This window comes from Gymnoscopelus braueri (assembly GCF_963280865.1).
Source record: "Gymnoscopelus braueri genome assembly, chromosome: 4".
In the NCBI taxonomy this organism is placed as follows: domain Eukaryota; kingdom Metazoa; phylum Chordata; class Actinopteri; order Myctophiformes; family Myctophidae; genus Gymnoscopelus; species Gymnoscopelus braueri.
Genome location: NC_137605.1, coordinates 51833022 through 51859315, shown reverse-complemented (window position 1 = coordinate 51859315; position 26294 = coordinate 51833022). Strand labels below are relative to the sequence as shown.

At 41.2% G+C, this 26294-nt stretch overlaps 1 protein-coding gene across 1 annotated transcript in view; it reads left to right on the top strand.

Annotated features, from left to right (window-relative positions):
* lars2 (leucyl-tRNA synthetase 2, mitochondrial) overlaps positions 1-26294 on the top strand; it is a 106054-nt gene that overhangs the window by 18977 nt on the left and 60783 nt on the right. The window contains exons 4-8 of the mRNA XM_080426130.1: positions 7349-7440; positions 8999-9059; positions 9876-9965; positions 12278-12421; positions 20038-20145. Coding sequence (XP_080282256.1) covers positions 7349-7440; positions 8999-9059; positions 9876-9965; positions 12278-12421; positions 20038-20145 — 495 coding nt within the window. The remainder of the gene's footprint in view (positions 1-7348; positions 7441-8998; positions 9060-9875; positions 9966-12277; positions 12422-20037; positions 20146-26294) is intronic.

Here is a 26294-nt window from a genome sequence, read left to right as displayed (position 1 = left end):
AAAGAAAAAGGACCTGTAAGGGGTTTTGCAGAGCGTACGCAGGTGGACACATCCTCCATAATGCGCACGCTGCAATTTTGTTTTAAAGGGCAGCAGGCTTTGCACGGCTGTGTGCTAGATTAAAACCTTCATCTACTCAGCCAGGTATAATAGGTCCACAGTAATGAGTATCTTTTTATTGTGGTATTGCTACTTTTAGTTAACCCATTCAATCCGGGAACGCATCTGTGTCACTTTAGATTTCTTTGGCTATTCAAAAATAGCAGATCTACAAGCTCATTGCGTGGCACTATGAGCTTGTAGATCTGCTATTTTTTAAAAATAGAGAAAATGTGCTCAAATCTTTGCTTCTCGGGGTCCCTGGAACAAAATATTTTGAGATGGGGGTCCACGGCTAAATACATTTCATTTTGGGGGTCCTTGACATGAAAAAGTTTAAGAACCACTGATTATTGCAACATGTTTTTAAAAAAAAACTGTTAGGATTAAGAAGATTTAGAAGACGTTTGTAGAATCCCCGGGAAGCAAAGATTTGAGTTACAATGTCAAGGACCTCCAAAACGATATGTATTTGGCCGCCGACCCCCGCCCCCCCCATCTGAAAATATTTTGTTCCAGGGAGTGGGGACCCCCAGAAGCAAAGATTTGAGTTAAAAATGTTTGCTTTAAAAAAAGATGTATATTCAAGGATTTGCACAAATTGTCACGATTTTTCAAAAATAGCAGATCTACAAGCTCATAGCGCGGCACTCGGTACCGCGCTATGAGCTTGTATATCTGCTATTTTTGAATAGCCAAAGTGTATAAAATAGTGGTTTAAGTGCATTACACAGATGCGTTCCCGGTTTTTAATGGGTTAAAGTGAAACATTTTCTTCCGCCACTGTAGTTTTGTTGTGATCAAGTGGAGGGTATCTCCCACCGTAGAGACTCCCCAGCTACTGTCTGTCTGTCTCTCTGTCGCTTGGCGTGGCGACAGCCACCGTCACACATGATTGGAGGCTTCCTCCCTCCCTCCCTCCCGCACAGGAGAATAATAACATCCTCTCAGCATCTGTCAGAGAGGGACTTCTCATCAGTGTTGCCAGGTCTGCTTATTATAAGCGACATTGGGCTTGTTTTTCCTGTCAAGTCGCTTGTAAATATATTGGTGTACTAGTTGCTTTTTTTGTGGCTTGTTTCTAAAGTGTAGATGCTTATTTTTGTCAAAGACCCCCAAATGTATGTATTTGTCCACGGACCCCCCTTCCCCCCATCTAAACATATTTTGTTCCAGGCTCCCCCGTACCAGATTTGTGTTGCTCATGTGGCCTATAGTCGATTCTTTTGGGCTTGTTTTTATAGACCTGGTTGCTTATTTCTCTCGCAAAATCTGGCAACACTGCTTCTCATTGACTTCTCATATGCGCTCGCACATAGCCTGTTCACCGGTTAATTAGGGGAAGTTACACCCAGGCACAGACAGTCACATCCCGTAAATATCAAAATAGCCTGTAAATAAACGACGGTGTGGCTGTCAGCGGGTCTTCTCTCCGCACGACTTGCCTGTTTTTTTCATCTTGAAAGTACTTTTTATTATTATTTATTTTATTAAACTCACTGTGTGTCGATACAACTGTTTAAACATACTCTCTGCTCATGTTTATACCCGATGGTAGTTGTTAAAGGACCACTTCACCCATTTTGAACCTATCTTCACATAATTGGTCCTCACTAATACTTTTTATACGATGTCTTCTACTTGGTCTGTGGACAGTTCAGAAACCTACCTGCCGGTGCCATCATCAGTAGGCAGGTTTGGACATTTCAAAATAATATTTCAAACTCTTTTTGTTATATTAACCCATTAAGACCTGAGGCCGATTCTACAAATGTCTTCTAAACAGTTTTTTTTCTAGCAGTGGTTCTCAAACTTTCCCAAAATGATATGTATTTGGCCGCGGACTCCCATCTCAAAATATGTTGTTCCAGGGACCCCCCAGAAGCAAAGATTTGCGTTGCAAATATTCGCTTTAAAAAAATATATATATTGAAAGATTTGCACACAAAAAAATAGCAGATCCACAAGCTCATAGTGCCGCGCTATGAGCTTGAATATCTGCTATTTTTTAATAGCCAGATGCTTTCCCGGTCAGGTTAATGCAAGAACAATGGCTTCTTATTTCATCATGGTTACCTTCCATGAAGAGAATAGCCTGGAATCCCCATCGATGATGTCATTGGTAGGCAGGTGTCTGAACTGTCCACAGAATGAGTAGAGGGAAATGATGACGTCTTATAATGAGCGTTACATCGCTGTCAGGCAGAAACCTCTCCATATTTCAACGTTCTGTTTTTTTTCCGTAAATTAATGCCCTATACTTCCATCATACGAGAGCGAATGAAATTTGTGAATATATCGGATCTACAAGCTCACAATGTGTCTCGTCTGTAAGCTTGTAGATCGTCTATTTTCACAAATTGTTACATTTTAATTTTTAAAATAATCATACAAATGGTTTTGGACATATGAGGTTCCACCCGACAGTGAGGATTATTGAGGACCACCAATTATGTGAGAGATGAGGTTGAAAATGGGTGAAAGTGTCATTGTGGCCTGTCCGTCACAGAGGGACCCCTTGCAAACAGCATCACTGTGTGTCATCACTTCTCTTTCTCCCCATTAGACCAGAGTGTTTACACTTAATAAGCAAGCCAGCACCGTATCACTTTTAACCCATTCAGACCGGGAAAGCATCTGTGTCATTTTAAGATGAGCTTGTAGATCTGCTATTTTTTTGAAAAGTCGTGAAAATGTGTGCAAATCTTTGAATGTATATATTTTTTAAAGCAAACAGTTTTCTGAAAAAAACGTATGTTTCTATATCAGTGGTGCTCAAAACCTTTTTCATGTCAAGGACCCCCAAAATTATATGCATTTGGCCACGGACCCCCATCTGAAAATACTTTGTTCCAGGGTACCCCCCCCAGAAGCAAAGATTTGAGTTAAAGATGTTCGCTTGAAAATATATATTCAAAGATTTGCAAAAAATTGCAAGATTTTTGCAAAAATAGCAGATCTACAAGCTCGTAGCGTGGCACTCTGTGCCGTGCTACAAGCTTGCAGATCTACAAGCTTGTAGCGTGGCACTACGAGCTTGTAGATCTGCTATTTTTGAATATCCCAAAGTATTAAATAATGGTTATAGCTAAAAATCTAAAATGACACAGTGTGTGTTCCCGGATTGAATGGCTTAATGAGCAGCCAGCAGCGTACAGTACAGTGGGTCTTATGTTTATTATTATTCAGGGAGTCTGGGGCTTTGCTCTCCCTCTCCTCTCCTCTCCTCTCCTGTGTACCTGCCTTTCTCCTCGCCTGGATGGACCAGTGGGCTCAGCTGTGCCTGCTGTCTGTGTGCTGCTCAAATACTGTGTGTTTAACTGTAGCTCAATGCACTGGCTCAGTCAAAGACAGCTTGTGGAATGGATTAAAATATTTTTTGATGAATATAAAATGAGCAATACATACATTTATTATTGGGTTCTGGGGATGAATTGGATCTCCTTTTAGGTACTCTGAGAAAGCACATTACATCTCCCTATACCAATAGGGACTCTGAATACCGCCCCCCCCCCCCATTATACATAAATGTAAATCCAAAACGACAGGTGGTAGCTGGGGTGGTGGAGGGTGAGCAGCAAGTTTTAAAGCAGCAGCAGAACAGACAGCAGTAAGCAGCAGCAAACGGCAAGCAAGGAATGAGCAATACAGCTTCTCTATCTAAATAGGGTACTCTATTATGAAGTGAGTGTGGGTACTAGGGATGGGACGATATGAAAATGACATGTCACGATTATTCTGGCAAAAAAAAAATCGATTAACGATATTATCGCGATAATCAAAAATGCTTAAAACGCCACTTTTGTTAACCACTTGAACCCCCCAGCATCCCTATTCTGGGGGGAACGTTTGCCAAAAATAGCCGATCTACAAGCTCGCAACGCATTGCATTGTGAGCTTGTAAATCTGCTATTTTTGGAAGTTGTACTGAATTTGCAGCTCAACAAAAGCTAATTCATCCTAGCTATGATGGAGAACAATTTCAACTAAAATCTCTGCTATACGATCATTGTGAGCGATTTTTATCGCGATAAACAATAATAACGATTATCGTCCCATCCCTAGTGGGTACTCTATTATGAAGTGAGTGTGTGATTGGTTAAGAATACGAGCGTCGAGCATGGAGTTGAGACCGACCAATGGTCGGCCAGCAGCAACTGCACTGAGTTTCCTGACTGAACTTGCTCTGTGCATGTACCATGTGCTTTCTAACGCTCTGGTGGTGCAGTGGTAAAGTACCTGGTTGGAATCCACCGTGGTGCATTTGTCTTTGTCGAGTGTCTCTACCAACACAATTGGCCCGTGTTCGGGGGAGGGAAGTCGGGCGGGGGAGGCCGGGAGGGTGATATTTGTCACTACACATACTCCTATACGGGCTGGGGGGCGGCACCTGGCTGTCAGCAGGGAGTGTTGGGCGGTAGAAAGAGGACGGAGGGTCCACGTCCTCCCGGTGGGGGCTCCTTACTGGCAGGTGAGTCGGTAGGATCCAACGGCAGTGACAACACACAGAAATGTGTAAGGCGAGGTATCAATAACAACAACTACAATGCACTGGTTCTCAAACATTTTCATGTCAAGGACCCCCAAATTGGTATGTATTTTGCCGCAGATCCCCATTTGTGTTGTTAAATTTTTTTCAAAACTTTTCACAATGTTTTCAAGATTTCCACATTTACCAGCTCACAACACCTTCGCATCGCCTTGTGAGCTTGCAGATTGGCTATTTTTGAATAGCCAAGACGCCCTGGAACCCCTTCGAGGACCCCTGGGGGTCCCTGGACCCCACTTTGAGAACCACAGGCTTAATGCCATCCAGCACTCAGTTTTACGAATTAGACCCGGGCAGTTACCAAGGATACCGATTCATGCCTGGCATCAGAGTCATTAGTCAATACGGTTCTCTCTCTCTCTCTTTTTTTTTCTCTCTCTTTTTTCTATCTCTCTCTCTCTCTCTCTGTCTCTCTCATTATGTCTCTCTTTCTCTCTCTTTTTACTCTCTCTCCTCTCTCTCTCTCTTTCTGTGTCTTTCTCTCTCTTGCTCTCTCCTTCCCTTACTCTCATATTATGTCTCTTTCTGTTTTTATTATGTCTCTCTTTACTCTCTCCTTCCCTCTCTTTCTCTCTCTCATTCTCTCTCTCTCTCTCTCTCTCTCTCTCTCTCTCTCTCTCTCTCTCTCTCTCTCTCTCTTTCTGTGTCTTTCTCTCTCTTGCTCTCTCCTTCCCTTACTCTCATATTATGTCTCTCTTTCTGTCTCTCTCTCTCTCTCTCTCTCTCTCCCTGTCTCTATTTATTTTTCTCTCTCTCGCACACTCTCTCCCCCCCCCTCTCTATGTCTCTCCTCCCTCCTTCTCATCTCCATCCACTTCATTTGACTCCTCCGCTCTCATTCTCTCCGTTTCATTCTCTCTCTAACCTCGGGCGGAAGATGAAAAACGGTGGTGGATCAAAAGACGTAACGTTGTAAGGAGCTGCAGTCAGACAGACAGAGGGTGCGGTGGGTGTGAGAGAGAGAGGGAGAGAAAGAGAGAGAGAGGAAGAGAGAGAGGGAGAGAGAAATAGATGCTAGAACAACCGCCGACAGACAACACCATAAGTGGTCTTAACCCTCTAAGACCGGGAACGCATCTGTGTAACCACTTTAACCATTATTTTATACTTTGGCTATTTTAGAAAAATCATGAAAATGTCTGCTAATCTTTGAATATATATACATATTTTTAACTCAAATCTTTCCCTGGAACAACATATTTTGAGATGGGGGTCCGCGGCCAAATACATATAGCAGATCTACGAGCTCATAGTGTGGCACTCGGTGCCGCGCTATGAGCTTGTAGATCTGCTATTTTTGAATAGCCAAAGTATAAGATAATGGTTAAAGTGGTTTAAAATGACAATTGCTTTCCCGGTCTACATGGGTTAATGGATGTCACATCATGGAGGAATGGGAAGCATGTTAGCAGGCCTCATAGAGAGAGAGAGAGAGAGCGATAGAGAGAGATAGACCGAGACAGTGGTGGACAGTACAGTATCTGCTTTCTGTTTTGATGCTCCAGTTTCATGGAACAATCTACAACTCACACTAGACTGTATGCAAGGGATAATTGACAGCGTGCCTGGTCATTGTTTGACAAATCGCGTCGGGATTTAATCACCCTGTCTGGGTTTATTTCTCAACAATGACTGTCTCGCCGTCAATTATCCCGCTTATTACACTTAATACATAAATTAATACATTTACCCAAAAGTAACAACAACACAAAGTATTTCCTTGCTTACGTTAATGGAAGTATTCCATTAATTTATGCCAGGTGCGGCCGTCCGTCCAGTGCAACACGGTCGCCTCGGAAAACAACAGGAAGTGTCGATCAAATAGAATAAATGTTCGGTTACAGCATTGTCTATTTCTCGCTTCGAATGTTTTCAAAAACATTCTTGAGAGCAACGTTTAGCTGTGAATGACGTTGTGCGTTTGTTTACATGGCTGCCATGTTGGATACAGCATAAAATCAAGCAGCACAGCCAGGTGTGTCATTGAGCTCAGCGGTCATTATCCAGAAATAACACACCGCTGAATTCAGTGATTGACCAATCAGAATCAAGCATTCAACCAAGCCATTTAATAAGCCCCGATATCGTCTATGGACAATTTAATAACCTGATCTCAAATATCCCTATACCTCACTACATGTAACTGTTTTTAACTTACTGTGTGTGTGTGTGTGTGTGTGTGTGTGTGTGTGTGTGTGTGTGTGTTATTGAGCCATTTATAGGCTTGGAAATAGGGTAAGATATTTTTAACTAAATTACTAAAATTAATTTGTGGGAATCCTCTCTTTAGTCGAGGACAGCCCTCGAAAAAGCTTGGTCTGTCGACCCATTAAAACCGGGAAAGAACATTTTAGAAAAATCGTGAAAGTGTTTGATTCTTTTTTTTACACAATTCTTCTCTTCTGGGGGTCCCTGGCACAAAACATTTTCAAATGGGAGGCGGGGGGGGGACTCGGGTTAATCAAGTTATTTTCATCGAAAGCTTTCACCGCAAAAGGGATGCTGGATTTTAAGTGTTTAAATCCACTAAAATAACCTGATTATGTTGTTTACACGACAATGATCAGATTATTGCCATAATCTGATCACACAGACTTATTACTGTGCTTTGAAACGTTCTGGTGGGATGTACATTTTAAGATGCTCTTGTGAAAGAAAACGAATAAAGTCATGCCACGCCTCATGCTTTTATCCGTATAGGTGTTGAACCCAATGGGCTGGGATGCTTTCGGCCTCCCGGCAGAGAACGCCGCTATCGAGAGAGGCCTCGACCCCGAGGAGTGGACCAAAAGGTATGTGACAGTCCTGTCATTCACGTCCTCTTACCACACAGTAAAAGCCTCGGTGTCAGTGTGTCCATTTGTTACTCACAGGTCCATTTGGTTTCATTTGTACTCTCCCAGAAATGTAATATTTTTTGTTAAAAAAAAAAGTAAGCTCTATATTTCGATAGTAATCATTGCTATTGTTCAGTAACCGGTTTCTCCCAGTCTCTCCGGCTCTATAGTAAACAGAAGATACTTTTTCAGGTGGATCACCAATTTCATCCCGTCAGCAGAGAGTGCCCATTTACCAGCTTCATTTTTATAGTGTTCCAGTTCCAAAATTTGTCAATTTCACTTGTTTATCCTGTATCCTGTATGAGTTTTCTCTCTCCTGTTTGGAGGAAATTGGTATCATGACCTGAACATGTGCTTTCTGTTTATTAGGCATGTAACGATTCACTCAACTCACGATACGATTTGAATCACGATACTAGGTTCACGTCTTCACGATACCATTTTTCAAGAGCTTTTAAACACACATTTATTTTCCAGACAAATGACCTATTTTTTTCCCTCATAGACAAATCCACAATACTATGTTTTCTCTTATCCTCTTTTCAATACAGTAGCAAATGACCAATTCTCTTTAGAAAGATCTTGTATTTTTTACATCTTGTATTTTTTACATCTCTGCTGTTTGCATCGCGAAGATTTTTTTATTAAATCGATTTAAATTGTCACCAGTTTGAATCGATTTTAATTGATTTACGATAAATCGCTACATGCCTACTGTTTACTAAAGAGTTGGAGAGACTGGGGAGACCCCTGTTACTGAACAAACACTATAGCAATGATTGCTGTGGGAATATACAGCTATTTTTAGGTATAGAGCCCGAAATCCAAGGCAAAGGACCACTTTATTGAGTAGCTAGACAACGTTTCGATCCTCACAGGATCCTCATCAGGTCAGTATGGATATATTATGGTCAGTATTGATAGATACTGACCTGATGAAGATCCTGTGGGGATCAAAACGTTGTATAGCTACTCAATAAAGTGATCCTTTGCCTTGAAGGCGGTGTGCGGGCTCTACCTCTTTTAAAATGAGTTTCTTTGGCCTAGAACCCACTGTCGATGTGCGTGAAATTAGGTATGCTTTGAATATACAGCTATTTAACACTTTAATTTAACAACCACAAAAATATAATCTTACAGTGCCTTTAACACTCAGGATTTTGCAGTGTACTTCGTTGTGCACACAACTATCATGGATAATGTCTCTGTCGGGTGGAAACCTCATATGTCCAAAACTGTTACTTTTCAGGATTCAAATTCAAAAGTAGCAGATCTACAAGCTCAAAACGTGTCCGTTTGCGCCGCCTTTCTTTCGAGCTTGTGGATCTGCTACCTTTGATGCTTTTGTGTGATGCTGTGGTATGATCAAGTAGGGCGTTAATTTATGAAAAAAAAAACACAAAAAAGTTAAGAATATGGAGATGGGAGGTTTCTGCCCGACAACAACCTTAAATTCTCCAATTTGTCACATGCGATCCTAATGGCTGCCTCTCTCTGTCCCTTCCTGCAGTAACATAGCCTCCATGCGGGAGCAGCTCGACAGCCTGGGGCTTTGCTTTAACTGGGACCGGGTGAGTAGAGGGGGGGGCAAGACCTGAGCGGCATCTTGTACCAGGGAGCCCACACAAAAGAGGCGAAAATAGCCATTAGCTCACAATGTCTCGCATCGTGTAGATCTGCAAATTTTGCTATTCCTTTTTTTTTTTTACAAATGTTTTAAGTGAAAGTGGTGATGCTACAGATACCATCTGTCAGTGGTTCCCAGCTTTTCTGGATCATTCAGGGCCCACTTAAAATCTCAAAAGCGTTCTGGGGGTTCAGTCCTATATTGCAGTGGTTCTCAAAGTGGGGTCCGGGGACCCCCATGGGTCCTTGAGGGAGTTCCAGGGGGTCCCCAGCTAAATGATAGATAGTTAGGAACCAAATGGACCCTTATGGGTCTGTAACTCTGAGAGTGTACAAATGGAACCAAATGGACCCTAACGGGTCCATTTGGTTCCATTTGTACACTCTCAAAGTTACATTAACATTAAGTTTACGATATGAATTGGTGTCCCAGAGATAGAAATGCCATTAAATGGGGGTCCGTAGCCTAATAATGTTAAACTGGCGGTCCTTGAAATTAAAATGGTTGAGAATCACTGCTAGAGCCGTACAAATCTTCTCTTATGGGGGTCCCTGGCATATCTTTTCAAATGGGAGTCCGCGGGCTAATAAGTGTTAATTTTGGGGTCCTTGACATGAAAAGGTTTGAGAACCACTTCTATATTGCACTGATCAGAGCAATGGTCACCGAGTTATGGCCATTTGAAATGTTAGAAACTGCTGTAACACTGCTGTAGTGTGTGCGTAATAGCTACCTACTGACCACAGCTCTTATCTGACAGGAAGTGACCACCTGTTCCCCAGACTACTACCGCTGGACCCAGTATCTGTTCGTCAAGCTCTTCAGAGCAGGACTGGCCTATCAGAAAGAGGTAAGTCTGTGGGGCGCCGATGGCCTAGTGGTTAAGGCGCATATACATTAGTGTCGCGAGCCAGACTGTTGGCTTCCACAATTTTCAAACGCTTCCCTCATACAGTCTGGAGCAATGAAAGCTCTGAAAATGATCAAGCGATAAAGCGGATGTGAAGCCTCCTCCCCGCTTCTGAGACACGCATTTAAACCACCTTAACACATTCCCTGCCAGGTGTTAATTAATACAATTAATTATTTAGCTTCTGCCAGGGTTTTTTACCTTTTTTTTATATTGACGATCTTTGGAGCGCCACGGGAGCTGCGATGTGCACGTGGATGTAAACAAAGCATGTCTGGGGGGTGGGGGAGGATCTGGTCTATCCACCGGAGAAAACATTTTGTAACCGCGATCGGCCATTTTGTTCTGGTCGGCTGTTGAATAACGGCGGTTTTCACAAAAAAAAGAGAACAAAAGAGAAAGGAGTGTTTTTCTAAAACTCATAAAGGAGTGGACGCCGGGAGTGTAATTTTTTGGGATGACGTCACATCTGTCCATTCCTTCTTCCAGGGTCCTAGGATCATTCCTAAGTTGCGTTAAAAGCCAAAACTTTTTTTAAAGAAAGAAAAAATCGGATTTGGGCTGCCATCGTGAACACAGTCTATGCATAATGACTGTCTATGTGGTTTGAAGGCTTTAGATGTGAGGTACTGTCACAGAAGACAAGGGGACCAGCTCAGCTGTGGCTGATTTTAAAGAACATGAACATTCAGAATGCTGGCAGCATGCCATATCTTTGATTCATAATCAGCGGGGAGCAGTGGGGACTAAGTCTAGACTCCTGATTAAATCAGCACATCTTAATGCCTAATGAGAATTCTACTGTAGTCTGTATGTCTTTTTCATTGTGAGTCACAGTGACTCTTTGTGCGTTGGGTTTGCATCATGTGTACTATGCAGACTCACTCACAATGTTCCACCGTAACCTGAACGACTCTCCTCCTCAGACTCCCCCTCAGCCTGTAGCACATACTGTACATGGGCAACTGGCGGCCCGGGGGCCACATGCGGCCTCCACCTTCACTTAATGCGGCCCGCAGGTTAATATCGGAATAGTGATATAATATTGATTTCAGCTGTTACAATTCCAAACATGCAAACATGACCCGCTTTAATGACTTAAGTCTATATTAGTAGCTTAATGACTAGTATTACAATTCTATTGTCTTTTTATGTCCAATGTATTTGTATTTGAGTTCATAAAGTTAACATAAGTATAACTAAATGTATTTGAAATGAAATACAATTTTTACTTTTCAGGATTCCAATTAAAAAATAGCACAAAAAAAACTGGATTCCAATAAAAAAAAAGCTCAAAACGCGTTGCGGTGCGACGCGTTTTGAGCTTGTAGATCGGCTATTTTTGCTACTTTTGTGTGACATAGAATGACGATTCATTTACGAAAAAAGTTAAAATACGGAGATAAGAGGTGTCTGCCCGACAGTAAATGCAATGTGGCCCTCTGGAGTGAGTGTGGAAATATAATGGCCCTCTCCATCATCAAAGTTGCCCACCCCTGCTTTAGCACTTCACTCTCCCCCCGTACCCCTTTCTGCTACTTTCTGTTCCATGTTATGCTTAGCGACTGACCTAGATATCACTGTACGACCATGCAGACAGACCTTAGTCTAGGCCTTAGTAGAAAAACAAGCCTGAGTCACAAAAACATGAGAACAAAATGTGTTCTCATGTTTTCGTTACTCAGGCTTGTTTTTCTTGACCACAATGTTAAAATGTAATTTAACTCATTGAGTGCCCAAATTATTAATATATATTTCTGGCCATTACGATTTTTAATTTTTAATTTTTTCAAAGTAAAAAAAAATGCTTAGGAAGCGAGATACAGCCTTTTTCAGTTATAAGTTAAACAAGGAGTGGATGGAGCTGCAAATCTTCAGATAATGATATCTTGGGTTCAGAAACAAAAGACTTTTTTTTTACACGTTAATGGCACGTTGCACCATAGCGCTAAAACACGTGAAACACGTTAATGGCACTCAATGAGTTAACATAGCATGTTATTAATACAGATGCTATAGGTTCATTGTTTACCTGGTATCGTATAGTTTCAATGTATAGATGATTATGTTGACAGGTTCCTGGCTTACCTGTGATCCCATAGTTTACAGAGGCACAACACTGTCTCTCTGCATTTGATGTACTGTATGTGTTTACCTCGCTTATTGTGAGTTGCTCTGGATAAGAGCTTCTGCTAAATGGCTAAATTGTGCGTTTGTGTCTGTGTGTCTGTGTGTGTCTGTGTGTGTTCTAGGCGCTGGTGAACTGGGATCCCGTCGATCACACAGTGTTGGCTGATGAGCAGGTGGATGAGAGCGGGCGTTCCTGGAGGTCCGGGGCTCTGGTGGAACACAAGCTGCTCAAACAATGGTTCATCAAGACCACCAATTATGCCAAGGTGGGGGTCTCTGATTGCTGTGTGTTGGTGTGTAGGCTGTGAGTGAAATTAGGGTTGTCAAATTTGGCAAAACATTGCCAAAAAAATAATATTCCTTTTTCTTTTATTTATACCGCAGGCTTCTCTTTCTTTCTCTTTCTTTTTCTCTCGAGAAGCACGCTCTCTTCTGAGATCAAATGAATGATTCATATGTATATCTTATTATTCTATAGCCTCATTTTGATAAGCTTAGGTAATTAAATGGTTTAGATACAAGCCAAACTTGCGCAGAGAACAAACATCGCTCCAAGCAACATGCTATGATGGAACAACCTTTACCTTGGCATGAAACAGGAAATTATAATCAAGCCAATCTATTCAGACTCATTATAGCCTACCTACACTTTTACAATGTTCTTCTTTAATCAAAATGAAGGTACACAGTTCCGAGAAATGTGACAACAAGGACGTTTTCTTTTTTTTCTTTTCGAATATCAATTTTGACAGTCGGAAATGTGTTTATTTTTAACATTTGAATTGAACATTAATATATTTGAATTATGGAATATTTGTTGACAGCCCGAGAGTGAATAAAGCCACTTTAGTCGTTGTCAAAGGAAACAACTGTGTCACTGTTGGATTGTGTCTAGTTATGATTAGCTTTGGATTGTGTCTAGTTATGATTAGCTTTGGATTGTGTCTAGTTATGATTAGCTTTGGATTGTGTCTAGTTATGATTAGCTTTGGATTGTGTCTAGTTATTATTATTAACTTTGGATTGTGTCTAGTTATGATTAGCTTTGGATTGTGTCTATGATTAGCTTTGGATTGTGTCTAGTTATGATTAGCTTTGGATTGTGTCTAGTTATGATTAGCTTTGGATTGTGTCTAGATATGATTATGACATCTGGCATGAGATCACCACCTAATCTGTCACGGCATGACTTTTACTATACATACTGAACCCAACCCGGCATAGAGACAGAACTAGATTCAAGCAGAGAGATATAGGGAAAATAACTAGCGGGAACAGTGTTGCCAGATTCTATGAGAGAAACAAGCAACGAGGTCTAGGAAAACCAGCCCAAAAGAAGCGACTTTGGGCCACATGAGCACTTTAACATATACATCAGCTATTTGAAAATAGCAGATCTACAAGCTCACAACGTGTCGCGATGCGACGCGTTGTGAGCTTGTAGATCGGCTATTTTCAAATAAAATCTTGCGGGGAAATTATAATTAGCAGATCTGGCAACCCTGAGCGGGAATAGCTGGCATCAAATCAAGCAGCAGACTCCTGTGACGTCAATCAAGGCTGACACTTCAGTAGCGAGCAGCAGCTCTGCAATCACAGCCTTAGAGAGTGGAGACTGGCCACCCCATCAGGCCATGTGGTGGTGAGACAGAGACACGCTCTGGTTGATACTCTGGCACAGTGGTTCTCAAACTTTTTTCGTGCCAAGGACCCCCAAATTGATATGTATTTGGCCGCAGACCCCCACCTGAAAATATTTTGTGCCAGGGACCCCCAGAAGCAAAGACTTGAGTTCAAAATGTTCGCCTTTTAAAAAAAAAAGATTGAAAGATTTGCACATATTTTCGAGATTTTTCTAGAAATAGCAGATCTACAAGCTCATAGCGCGGCACTCGGTGCCGCGCTATGAGTTGTAGATCTGCTATTTTTAGAAAAGCCAAAGTATATAATATGGATAAAGTGGTTAAAATGATTGTGACGCTTTATTAACAAATTTTGCTGGGGACCCCCTGGTACCCCCCAAGGACCCCTGGGGGTCCCCGGACCCCACTTTGAGAACCAATGCTCTTGACAGACAGACAGACAGACAGACAGACAGACAGACAGAGACAGGGTGATGAGATGCAGGAGTCAACGCCACACATTCGCAGGTTGAAATGACCCTCTCACATCCCATTGAGATGCACAGCAGTCATCCAAGTGGAAACGTCACATGCACTTTGTGTGCCAATACATAAAGGTGTACATGTGTAGGCTCTAGGTTATGCATTGAATGGGCTTCATACATATGTAGCTGTAACACATGGTGCACACAGAGCCAGTCAGCCTTCTGAGGCAAGATGATTGAAGCATGGAGCTACTGTAGGGCCTCAACTATCCATTATCTTATTAGCCATTATTCTACGTTTAAAACGTGTATGTATCGAATGAATGAATGACATTTTTATTTTCGTGTCATGCCACCATTTTGGCCCATCCCATATGGGATTATATGACACATTAAGCAAAAAGAATACATCTTATCATCACAATATCATCACAATATCAGTATTGGTATTTGGTCGGAATATTGTGATACAAAATTGGAACAGAAAAAAATAACTGATCCGTCTCCTGATTGGATGAAATTGGTAGCCCACCTGAAAATGAAATTTCTGCTGGAGAGACGGGGAGACCCATGTCACTGAACATAAACACACAAATATAGCAATGATTACTATCTGAATAGGGCTTTTACAATATTGTTTTAGATTTTTTTACCAAAATATATCACTTACACGTGTTGATTTCGTCGACTAAAACTATGACGAAAAATGTTTGTCGACTACCTTTTTTCACTGACGAAAACTAAATTAAAACTAAATAAAAGCTAAGCTACGATGACTAAAACTAAGACTAAATATATTGACAATTTCGTCAACAATTAAAAACTAGACTAAAATGTCAGGGAGGCACTAGAGGAGAAGAGATCCAGTAGAACTAAAAGACGAGTCATATTATGCTTGGTTGTGCTAAGGTGTTGTGCTCTGAAAATAGCAGATCTACAAGCTCACAACGCGTTGCGCTGCGACACGTTGTGAGCTTGTAGATCGGCTATTTTCAGCATGCAACCAATTGTAAAATCAGCCGTTACGACGCTATCAAGGCCTGCCAACATACATTTTAGTCGACTATAATCTTATGACAACTAAAACTAGACAGTAAAACATTTCAGATCACTAAAATATGACTAAAACTAATTGGAATATGCTGTCAAAATCAACACTACTGCAATGAGCAACTGTATGTCACAAAAATAAAACATGCCAGTATTGATAAAAGCAATTGACAAAGCTCTGAGGCGTGCTGTACCGCATCGATTTACTGAGTCAACCGTTCCTTGTTGTGGATTCCCGTCTCTTAACTGTGCCATGGAGAATGGAGATTATAAACTCATAACGGCTTGTTCCCTCCCGTAGGAAATCACTGCGTTCAGTACAGGAGATGTCTGTGTTAATTTATTCAAAGACTGGAAGTCAATCCCCATTAGAAATCTCAACAAGGGTGAATTACACTAGCCTGGTATCCAGCCTGCTTCGCTACGTTCGGCGGACTTTTCTTTCTCTCTTCGCTTCTCAGTCTGGAAAGCCTCCCATTGGGAGGTTTTGCAGAACTACACTGGAACTACATATGTTACGTTGGGCAACGTCGTTGCTGATTGGATGTTGTTCAAACGAATGACGAATCACAACGGTCACACTGTTTTTTTGGTCCCGCCCCCCACCACAGACCAATCAGAAGCCCCAGGTTCGATTCGAAGCTTTTGGCATGTCCCGCCTCCCTTGGAGATAGGAGGCTTTCCAGACTGAGAAGCGAAGAGAGAAAAAAAAGTCCGCCGAACGTAGCGAAGCAGGCTGGATACCAGGCTAGAATTACACACCCAGCCTTGGTTTGCATTTTGTGATGTTAAAGGGATAGTTCACCCCCAAAATGGCTTTTTTTCCTATTGATTAGTCACCCCATGGAGACTTGAATTCATTGATATTTTTTGGTTTTTGTCGCATTCCTAAGCTAATAATTTGATGACCGGCAGTGGTTCACAAAGAGTCTCCTTTGTGTCTCCTACCGGAACCGCTGCCTACCGGTCCGCTGGTCATCAAATTATTGGCTTAGGAATGTGACCAAAATATGAATTCAAGTCTCCCATGGGGTGACTAATCAATAGAAAAAAAGTATTTTTTTGTGTGAACTGGTGTGAGCTTGCTAATGTTTTAGCTGTTTTTGAAAGTTTTTGACAATTATTGAAAGTCTAAATTAAGGCTTAAGTGACTAAAACCAGCAAAAGCTTTCCCCACAATACGGATGCTGGGGTTTTAAGTGGTTAAAAGATAATATAACATTAACGGGTATTGCATAACAGGGTGGGGCATTCATTCCCAACTTGCATCGTTCCCTAGTTGGCCGGTCCAGTCTAGTTTATTTTTCATTCCGTCCTGGGTTTTGTGATGTTACATATTGGCAAAGTCAGCTTTGCTTTCACTTGCTTATGCACTAAAAAAGTGACTTTGAGACCTGTTTCACCGCGCAATGTAAGCCAATGAGGACTTCTTATTTTTGGATGATCAATTTCTAATGAAGGGAGCAACGGAGCAAGATGTCTCGCCAGTTGGATTAGTTACATCATGACAAGGTAACCACAACACGACCCAAACTTCTAAGTGTCATCGCACTTCAAAGAAAAAAAGGCTTTGTGCACAAACCATCAAAGCCCGGCATCCGCTTTTGGAGTGTCAGGCGGTGTGAGCAGCCAGTCACCACATGCACGCCTGTCCGTGTCAGAGGTACCAGAGGAGGAGGCGAGAGCCTCACACTGTCACAGCATGTTCCTGTGAGTCTAATTTACTGTGAGGAGGACGAGGAGGAGGAGAAGGAGGAGGTGTGAAGCAGGGAGGGAAGGGAGGAAGGTTTCACAGAGGGAAGAAGGCGAAGCCAACAGCGGTGAGAGAGCAGGAGAAGAAACGAGGAGGGCTGTTAGGGCTGAGTGTGCCGCACAAAACGCTCTAATTGGTTTTGTGTGTGTGTGTGTGTGTGTGTGTGTGTGTGTGTGTGTGTGCTCGTATTACTATACTTGTGACGGCCAAATGTCCCCACAAGAATAGTAGTTTGTGAAATGGGCATTGTGAGGATAATATTCCTGGTCCTCCACAAGAGAAATGATTGTTTGTATGCTTAAAATAGATTTTAGTTAGACTCAGATTAGGATTAGGCATTTAGAGGTTAGGGTTGGAGTTATGCCTGATTTATACAGTGTGTTAAAAATTGAATCTTTTACTTTACAGGGTGGCCACACACCTCCCAGAACACTAGTTGTCCAATTGCCTCCAAATTTGGCACACCCGGTGGGTCAGGAAGTTCAAGTGGCTACTTTTATGACTTTGTATTTGTGTACACTTATATACTTATATGTTTATGTTTATGCATGTGTAAGTAAGTAAATTGTATTTATAAAGCACCTTTTGAAACAATGTTACAAAGTGCTATACAATGGACAACAATATAAACAATCAAGTAAAAACAAGTTAAAACAAAGCACATAACAGCAATAGCACAACAAGAAGTAAGCAAAAACAATGACCTGCACAAGTGGGTCAGGTAAAAACTTCATAAGACAAAATGCTTACGAAACAAACGTGCTTTTAACAAGTTCTTGAAACCGTCAACTGACTCAGCATTTTTTATCGCCAAGGGTAGAGCGTTCCACAGTGTAGGAGCAACCACTGCAAAAGCCCGGTCACCCTCAGTTTTAAGTTTGGTCGTGGGTATTTCCAGAAGGCCTTTGTCAGAGGACCTGAGTGTACAAATGGTTGTATGTGTTTGTGTTTGTACAGTAATGTGTGCTGGAGTGTTAGTATATAATATTAAAGAGAGCTGATGGATGAGTCCTGTTGGGCCTCTTCTTCTTCCTCCTGAACTCTTTCTCTTTGTTTATGATATGATGCCAAGTTCAATATGGGATATTGGGCAAGTGCAATATTGTATCTAGGGGATGGTTTCCTGTGGTCCCCCCTTTTTTTAAGGTTTCAAGATTTTTATCTTAAGATTTATTATTGTATGTATTATGGATGTTTTTATTTGACAACAGACTATGATGACTGGACTATGACACACATTAACAGTTTACGGCTTAGTGGCGCTCTATCTGTATTTCTTTCTTGATGCTGCTATTTGTTTTAAGTGCACTAAACAAAATGTTGTATGTTCCATACAGTGACAATAAACATCTTATCTTATCTTAAAAGGACCTCATTCAAATCTCAGACGACTCTTCCATAACATGGTGTTGTGCAGCAGTGTATGTGTGTATATATATATATATATATATATATATATATATATATATATATATATATATATATATATATATATATATATATATATATATATATATATATATATATATATATATATATATATATATATACTGTGTATATATATATATATATATAGATATATATATATATATACTGTGTGTATATATATATATATATATACTGTGTATATATATATATATATATATAGATGATGAGATGACAGACAATGTTCAATTTCACGCATAATCGCCCATTTGCACTCGCTCAAACACGATGACTCGTCACGACCCAGCGTTGACCTGGAAATGTGTTTGTGTATTACTTGTCACCTACTGTGTCACTCATCTCACACACTGACTCCATCATCTCCATTAGCATGTCGCCACTGTTGGGTGGAAACCTTGTATGTCCAAAACATTTTTCAGCAAAAAAAATATCCATTGTAGTTATTATTTAGTCTTGTTAATACTTTTCATTGTTTCAGGATTTTTAAAACCCACAGACAGACTTAACCAACTACAAGCTCACAACGTGTCGTGATGTGACGCTGTGAGCTTGTAGACCGGCTATTTTAGCTACTTTTGCATTACACTCTGTCGAAGTAGGGCATTCATTTAAGAACGAAAGATAAAAACATAAAAAGTTGGAATATGGAGATAAAAGGTTTCAGAGTTTGAAAATATATGGTCACCCTAGAAAAAAACCTAGAATGTTACAGACTGACGAAGGAAGAGATAGAACATCTCTGGCCCCCAGACACGTTCATAATGCAGAGCTTAAGAATCACGCGCACCATGGCAAAGAGAGAGAGAGAGAGAGAGAGAGAGAGAGAGAGAGAGAGAGAGAGAGAGAGAGAGAGAGAGAGAGAGAGAGAGAGAGAGAGAGAGAGAGAGAGAGAGAGAGAGAGAGAGAGAGAGAGAGAGAGAGAGAGAGAGAGAGAGAGAGAGAGAGAGAGAGAGAGAGAGAGAGAGAGAGAGAGAGAGAGAGAGAGAGAGAGAGAGAGAGAGAGAGAGAGAGAGAGAGAGAGAGAGAGTGTGTGTGTGTGCACACGCATGCTTGTGAGTGAGTGCGCGTGTGTGGATCTGACTTGGCTTGCAAATATGGAGAGAATAATGTGTATGTGTTACACAGAGAGGGAGAGAGAGAGAGAGAGAGAGAAAACGAGAAAGAGAGCTTTATATGTTGTTACTTTGAGATATCCAGGAAAGTGGGTTGAGTAAAGGTCAGGGCTTTTGAAGATGGCTCTTTGAGTGCATAATGTGACCCGGTCCAGTCGGCTGCTTTGTCCAAATAAATTGGCTGGCCTTTTGTGAGAACCCCAGTCAAGGAGAAAACCCAACGAGACAGAGACATTATTCTACATACTCAGAGAGCTGATTAGGAATTTGTTCTCCAGTTCACTCTGAAAGTAGAGAGACAACTTTCATTAAAACAAATTCCTACACTCTAACTCCAGTCTTTTACAAATCAAACAGGAAGTGGAGTAGGAAGCTGTCTGACCTGTCCGTCCTTCCTTCCTTCCTTCCTTGCAGCCTCTCCTGGACGCGTTGGCAGAGCTCCCAGAGTGGTACGGGGTCAAGTCCATGCAGGCCAACTGGATCGGAGACTGCAACGGATGCTTCTTTGACTTCAAGCTTAAGGTAGAACAGACCTCTGTCTCTCTGTCTCTCTGTCCGTGCACCGTGATATCATCAGCATGATGGCACACATATACCCGTAATGGTGCATTTAGTTCCATTTGATGCACCAAACAGACTAATACTGATTATTACCGACTGGTTGTCGAATGAAGACGGGAGGCAGTGGTGGAAGAAGTGCTCAGATTCTTTACTTTAATTAAAAGCAGCAATATCACAATATGAAAACGCTCTGTTACAAGTAAAATGCCTGTATTCAACATTTTACTTGAGTAAAAGTACAAAAGTATTGGCAGCTAGATATACTTTACAGAACCAAAGTAAAGGTACTCTAATGTTTCAAATGTTGTCATTTAAAAATAAAAAAAACGCGTTGTGAGCTTGTAGATCTCTTTTTAAATCTTTTTAATGGATTTTTTTGTTGCCTGTAGATCTGCCATTTCCGTTTTGTAATAATAGTCTGCAAAGCAACTACTGTAGTAACAAAGTACAACTATTTGCCTCTGAAATGTAGTGGAGTGAACGTATCAATTATATACTGTAAGTAAAAGTAAAAGTACCTCAAAATTGTACTAGTTACTTGTCACCACTGGTCTAGGTAGCTATAGTTCCTCCGAAGATGTTGAGCCGAAACCCCAAAAACACGTCGAAGAGGCAATTTACACCAACAAGCGAGGCCCGGGATTAGTTTCTATTGAGCTCTTGTTAAAGGTGTTATTTTCCAGCATTTTGTTTGTTCCCTGGCGGAGTGAGGAAAAAAGCTTTGAAAGCCCAGCAGGGGAGGGGCTCTGTGATCAAGCCTCATTCTAGCAGTCTGCTAGAGGAGAGCAGTGGCTTCACTGTTGACTTATTCACTTCCTCATTAAAACATCTTATCATCATATTTCTGGCGGTGAGGAAAGGGCAACGAGGCTCTGAATCTGTGTGTGTGTGTGTGTGTGCGCGCATGCGTGTGTGTGTGTGTGTTTGAGAGAATGTGTCAATGAGTATGTCTGCGTGTAGGAGAGAGGGTGTGTGTGTGTGTTTTGTATGGATGAAATTGTGTGAGTGCTTGTGTGTCTATGGGTGTCTGTGTGTGTATTTGCATGGGTGAAATTGAGTGTGCGGGAAGGGGTTTGTCATAAATCAGGTGTAAGCCTAGAGGAATAGGTAATTAAAAGCTGAGCCCAGAGGCCATTTAGGAGAGGGGAGAAGCTAGGCTTCCTTTCACATCTTTAATAATGTCAAGAGTTCTCTTCTCTCTGTTATTACCCACAGCATGTGAGCGTTTAGTCCAGTAATATTGGCACTTGACCTCCCACTAATTGCAACAAAAACAAACTCAACTGATTTTGTGTCCTAAATATGTCCTGAATGAGAGGAAAAAAGTCGCAAGGAATTGCATGTAGGGAAATTTCAAAATGGCCGCCATCCACACTGTTATTACACATACAATTATATATCTTGAAAACCGAACACTGTATGAAGTCGACATTTGGCAGGTGTGTTGCTGAGGACCCAGAGAAATGCAGTATCAAGTTTGAACTTGTTTGGATGAGCGGTTCTTAAGAAAGCTGCAATTAAGTGGCCCATTCTAAACAGGCATATTAAGTGTAGGCATTCTATGGATAACAAGGGGTTAACCTAGGACAAATTGCAACAGAAACTCTTTCAACTTTTTTTGTTTCATAAATATGTTAGTTATAACATATCAAAAGTCCTAAGAAATCCCAGTGGTGGAACATATTGAAAAATGCTTAAATGAGTCCATGTTAAAAAAGATTTAAGCATGTTTCCTTGTCTAATTTCCACACAAAAGGTTCAATACTGTCCACTATCAACCAGAAACTGTGTTGGATGCATTACAGTGCTTGTTAAAAAAATAGAAGAAGAAACTAATCTTAACCCTTCAAGTGCCATTTCTGTATGTTATGCATTATGCATTTGTATGCACTCGGTTTGTGTTGTTCATTTCATATACATTCTTATGTGAAGCACTGCGCATGTGATTTTGTTGATGTAAAGCACTGCATTTTGTTGTGAAGATACCATCTTCTCTGTTGCGAAGATGGTATGCCGCCAACACTGTCTTGCCAATGCTGAGCTACAAACGCCGCCTGTGGAGGTAGGCTACCATGGTGCCCATGTCTTGGTTGAGACCGTCTTCCATCACCTTCAATTATAATTAGACCTATTTGATCCCGTGGGAGAAATTAAGTTTCAGAAGTGTTCAGTGTATTGTCATCGGGACACATCAACAACTTGGCAGGGCCGGGAATCGAACTTGAGACCTTCTGCTTCTGAGGCTGGCTCTCTACCCATTCAGCTATGGCCAGCCTGTTGGTCTCTGCTTCCATGTTAGTCATCTCAGCATGATGGCTAGGTCGTCCACATAACCATATTTTTTTCATGTTGTAAATGGTAAATGGTGCATTTGTATAGCGCTTTTATCCAAAGCGCTTTACATAGATTGTGCATTCACACACACATTCATACACCGATGGCGGAGGAAACCATGCAAGGCACCAACCTGCTCATCGGGAGCAATTAGGGGTTCAGCGTCTTGCTCAAGGACACTTCGACACTAACTCTGGGGGAGCCCCCCAGCCCGGGATTGAACTGGGAACCTTGCGGTTTCCAGTTCACTCTACCCTGGCAACTCTACCCCTGAGCCACTGCCGCCCCATGTTGTATCTGGTAGGTCATAGATGTAGATGTTACAGCATTGAGGAGAGAACACACCCTTACGGAATACCATTCCTCAGTCATCTGAGCCAGCTGTGCTGGCCATTACTGGTCTGTAGAGTGAAGCTGCGGTTTGACAGCATCTCCATGATGAAGTTCACCATATTTCGATCAGGGATTGTCCTCCGAAACCTCAGGTGGAATTCACAGTGCCAGACAGTGCCAGACTATTTTCGGATTTAGTAATACAAAAAAAAAATCAAAGTTCTGATTTCTAAAACATTTTTAATTCACTTCATAATAATATTAATAATAATAACAATAATAATAATAACTTTATTTCACTTTCATACAGAAAATGCAGCTTAAAGTGCTTCACATAAAAATGTATATGAAATGAACATTAGTTCATAACAATGCATAAAATGCAGCAATAGCACTCGCATTTTGACATTTTGTAGTGTGATATTGTGCGCGCATAATTTAATTTAGTTGTTTGATCAGTACTTGATCAGTTGTGTGATTATGTGATCATAATAAATTCTTGTCACTGATATTCTGTATCCTTGTTTTGCTACAAGGAACAAATACAGCATAGTCAAATCTAGCAGAAAGGGACAAAAAGCGTTATACTTACAGGTAATTTTCAAAACTTTCCCTTCATACGATTCCTTGCGACTTTTTTTCTGTGATTCAGGACATATTGAGGATACAAAATCAGCTGAGTTTGGTTTTGTTGCAATTAGTGGGAGGTTGACCCCCATTTTGACCCAAAATGCCTGGACTAGTTAGCATCTGTCAGTTTAACAACGTATCTATTTAGCATCTCATCCCCATTTTTTCCCCCACCTCGAATAAGTTGGGTCTTACCTTCTCTTCTTTTAAATCTATGTGTAACACATTTATTAAGAACAAACAGAATGAACAGAAGTCAGATTTAAAGTCATGTCGGTGTCCCACGACAGTGACGACACCATGGCGTGCTCCATTTTAGTAGTCTCTTTGGTGAGGCCTAAGTAGCTCTGTTGTCTGTTAGAACTGCCATTCCTAGAATTCCCTTTGAAACAGCATCGAGGAAGTACCACTCCAAAAGGAATATGAAAGGAATTATGCACCGCCTGTACAATCTCTTATTCCCCCGCAGCTTCCTTGTGTCCTGACGGCTGCACCCGACAACTGACGCCGGAGACCTGCGCTCCACGGAGGAAACTTTTTTTGCGCACTGGCTGGCACTGCCCATAGAGTTAAAATATATCTAGAGAACGGATGACCCCGACCCTCCCTACGGTATTAATTTCAATGAAATTTGCTCATCAGCGCATGAAGCACCCGGAAGAACCCTCTTCTTCCGCATTTGAGCACCAAATTTTGGTTTTGGGTTTCAAACGGTAGAAGCATGCGCAGTAGCGTTTTAAATGCGGAAGTCTTGCAATCCCAGATTTGACCACCAGATGACGGCGGCTTCACTAGTCCACCGTAGTTCTGGAGGCTTGGCACAGCCAGGGAGCCTACAAAGAGTCAAGAGTCGTAAAGTAGGCGTTTTCAGCGCAACACTCTGAAACTTTGTTTCACTTTTTATATAACTATGGGGTTTCCTTTTGGTGAGAGAGAAAAGGCAGAGAAGCTAGTGTATATCTGATTTATTTTAAATCATTGTTGTTGTCATGTAGTCAGTTGCTGCACACTATGTCTGCCTCCATGATATCGATGATAAAAACTAAGCAACATATTGCACACACAATAATATAAGGTAGTCTGGTCTTCTTGGACAAGGTTTACTATGTTTATATAAAAAATACAGTAAATACATAACCTGACCTTAGTAGGTCTTACTAGGCCAGCCCAATTCTTGATGGTTAAGGAAAAATATTGAGGGGGGAAAAAAAACTTTTCTGACACCTGCTAAGCTGCCGTAACAAAGTATTTCATTTATTTTAACTAGCCAATACATGTGTGTTAAAGAAGCACGGCCCAATGCCTAATGATCATTTCCTAATTACGCCTGCTTTGATGGGGCAGTAATTCATAATAATTGACAGCCCTATATTGCACATCCAAGTAATAAGAAGAAAGCAACATATTGCATAACTCCTCCCATCATTCCACTAAACTATTGCACAACATTTTTGTAGCCTCAAGCAGCATTCATTATTTACAGATTTAATTGAGGGTAGTTAGTAATGAGTTTTTAAAAGGAATCAGTTTAGAGACTGGCCGACTGTTTACTGCCTGCCAGAGTTCATGAGAGTTCACAGCATTGAGAACACGAGATGGGTCAGGAAATAATGTCTGTACTAGTGGGAACAGACTGCTCATGTCGTGGCTTTTTCCTTTTTGAATGCAACACATACATAATTAATACTACCTCAGTAACACAGGGAGGGCGTATACATATGTACATATGCGTATACGCGTATACATTATACATCATGTGTACATACGTATACTGTATGTTGGACATTGTTGGCCAACATACATGTGTGAGGTCTAGTCAGTCCAGGGGTTCCAAAACCTTTTCAGCGCAAGACCCAAAAAGATACATTTTATGTCTCCCCCGGAACCCAAACCTTCAAAAATACATGATGAATTAACTACTAAAGCCCTATTTAAAAAAAGGGAAAATATTATTTTCCATATTTTTGACTTCTTTCAAAACAAATTAAAACCAACATTTTGGAGAAAAAAAAAGAAAAGTCAGGAGGTGCAGAAACCAGATCAGAAAAGTACTGTGGCGTGAGGCCATTTAAGGCTTTAAAGGTATCATGACATTCATTTTAACTTTTTTTATTTTCAATGTTTTATTTGGGGTTTTATGACCTCAATTACACCCCAAAAAACTGAACTTAGAACATTCAGTGGATTTTCTGTGGTCTGGGGTTTTCTGAATAATTAGGCTGAAAAGTAATCTGAGCTTGGCCCTTCGACAGTGAGGTCACTGTCGATTAATCCCGCCCACTCTCCTCCTCGCCCCTCCCCTCCCCTATCCTTTCCTTTGGGGGGGGCGGAGCAGAGGCGATGATTGACAGGCAAAATCCCTCACCAGCGACACCCGCAGGCAAAGATTTTTTTTTTCATTGCAGTTGAAAAGGCTTTAGAAATGTGAGAGAAAAACACCTGCCATTGATCACTGGAATGGAATTTTCACTTAAAACTTTTTGTACACTTTTGAAGGACCAGGACAAAGACTTTGAATGTGGTGTAAAAGTGAATGTCATTAAACCTTTAAAAACAAAGTAAAATCAATACGATGTTTCACTGGTAGCCAGTGCAGTTAGGCCAGAACCGGAGTAATGTGCTTTTGCTTCCTAGTTCCAGTCAAGCATCTGGCAGCTGAATTTTGGACCATCAAAAACTACAAATGTAGTTCCATTCTGAACTTCTGATGGCCGGTGTCAGAACGTTTCCTCGGAACCCGTGCATGTAACCAGATTTTCCAACATCGGAAGGAGCATGTATTGGTGGTGTTGACTTTAACCTGGCGAGCATCA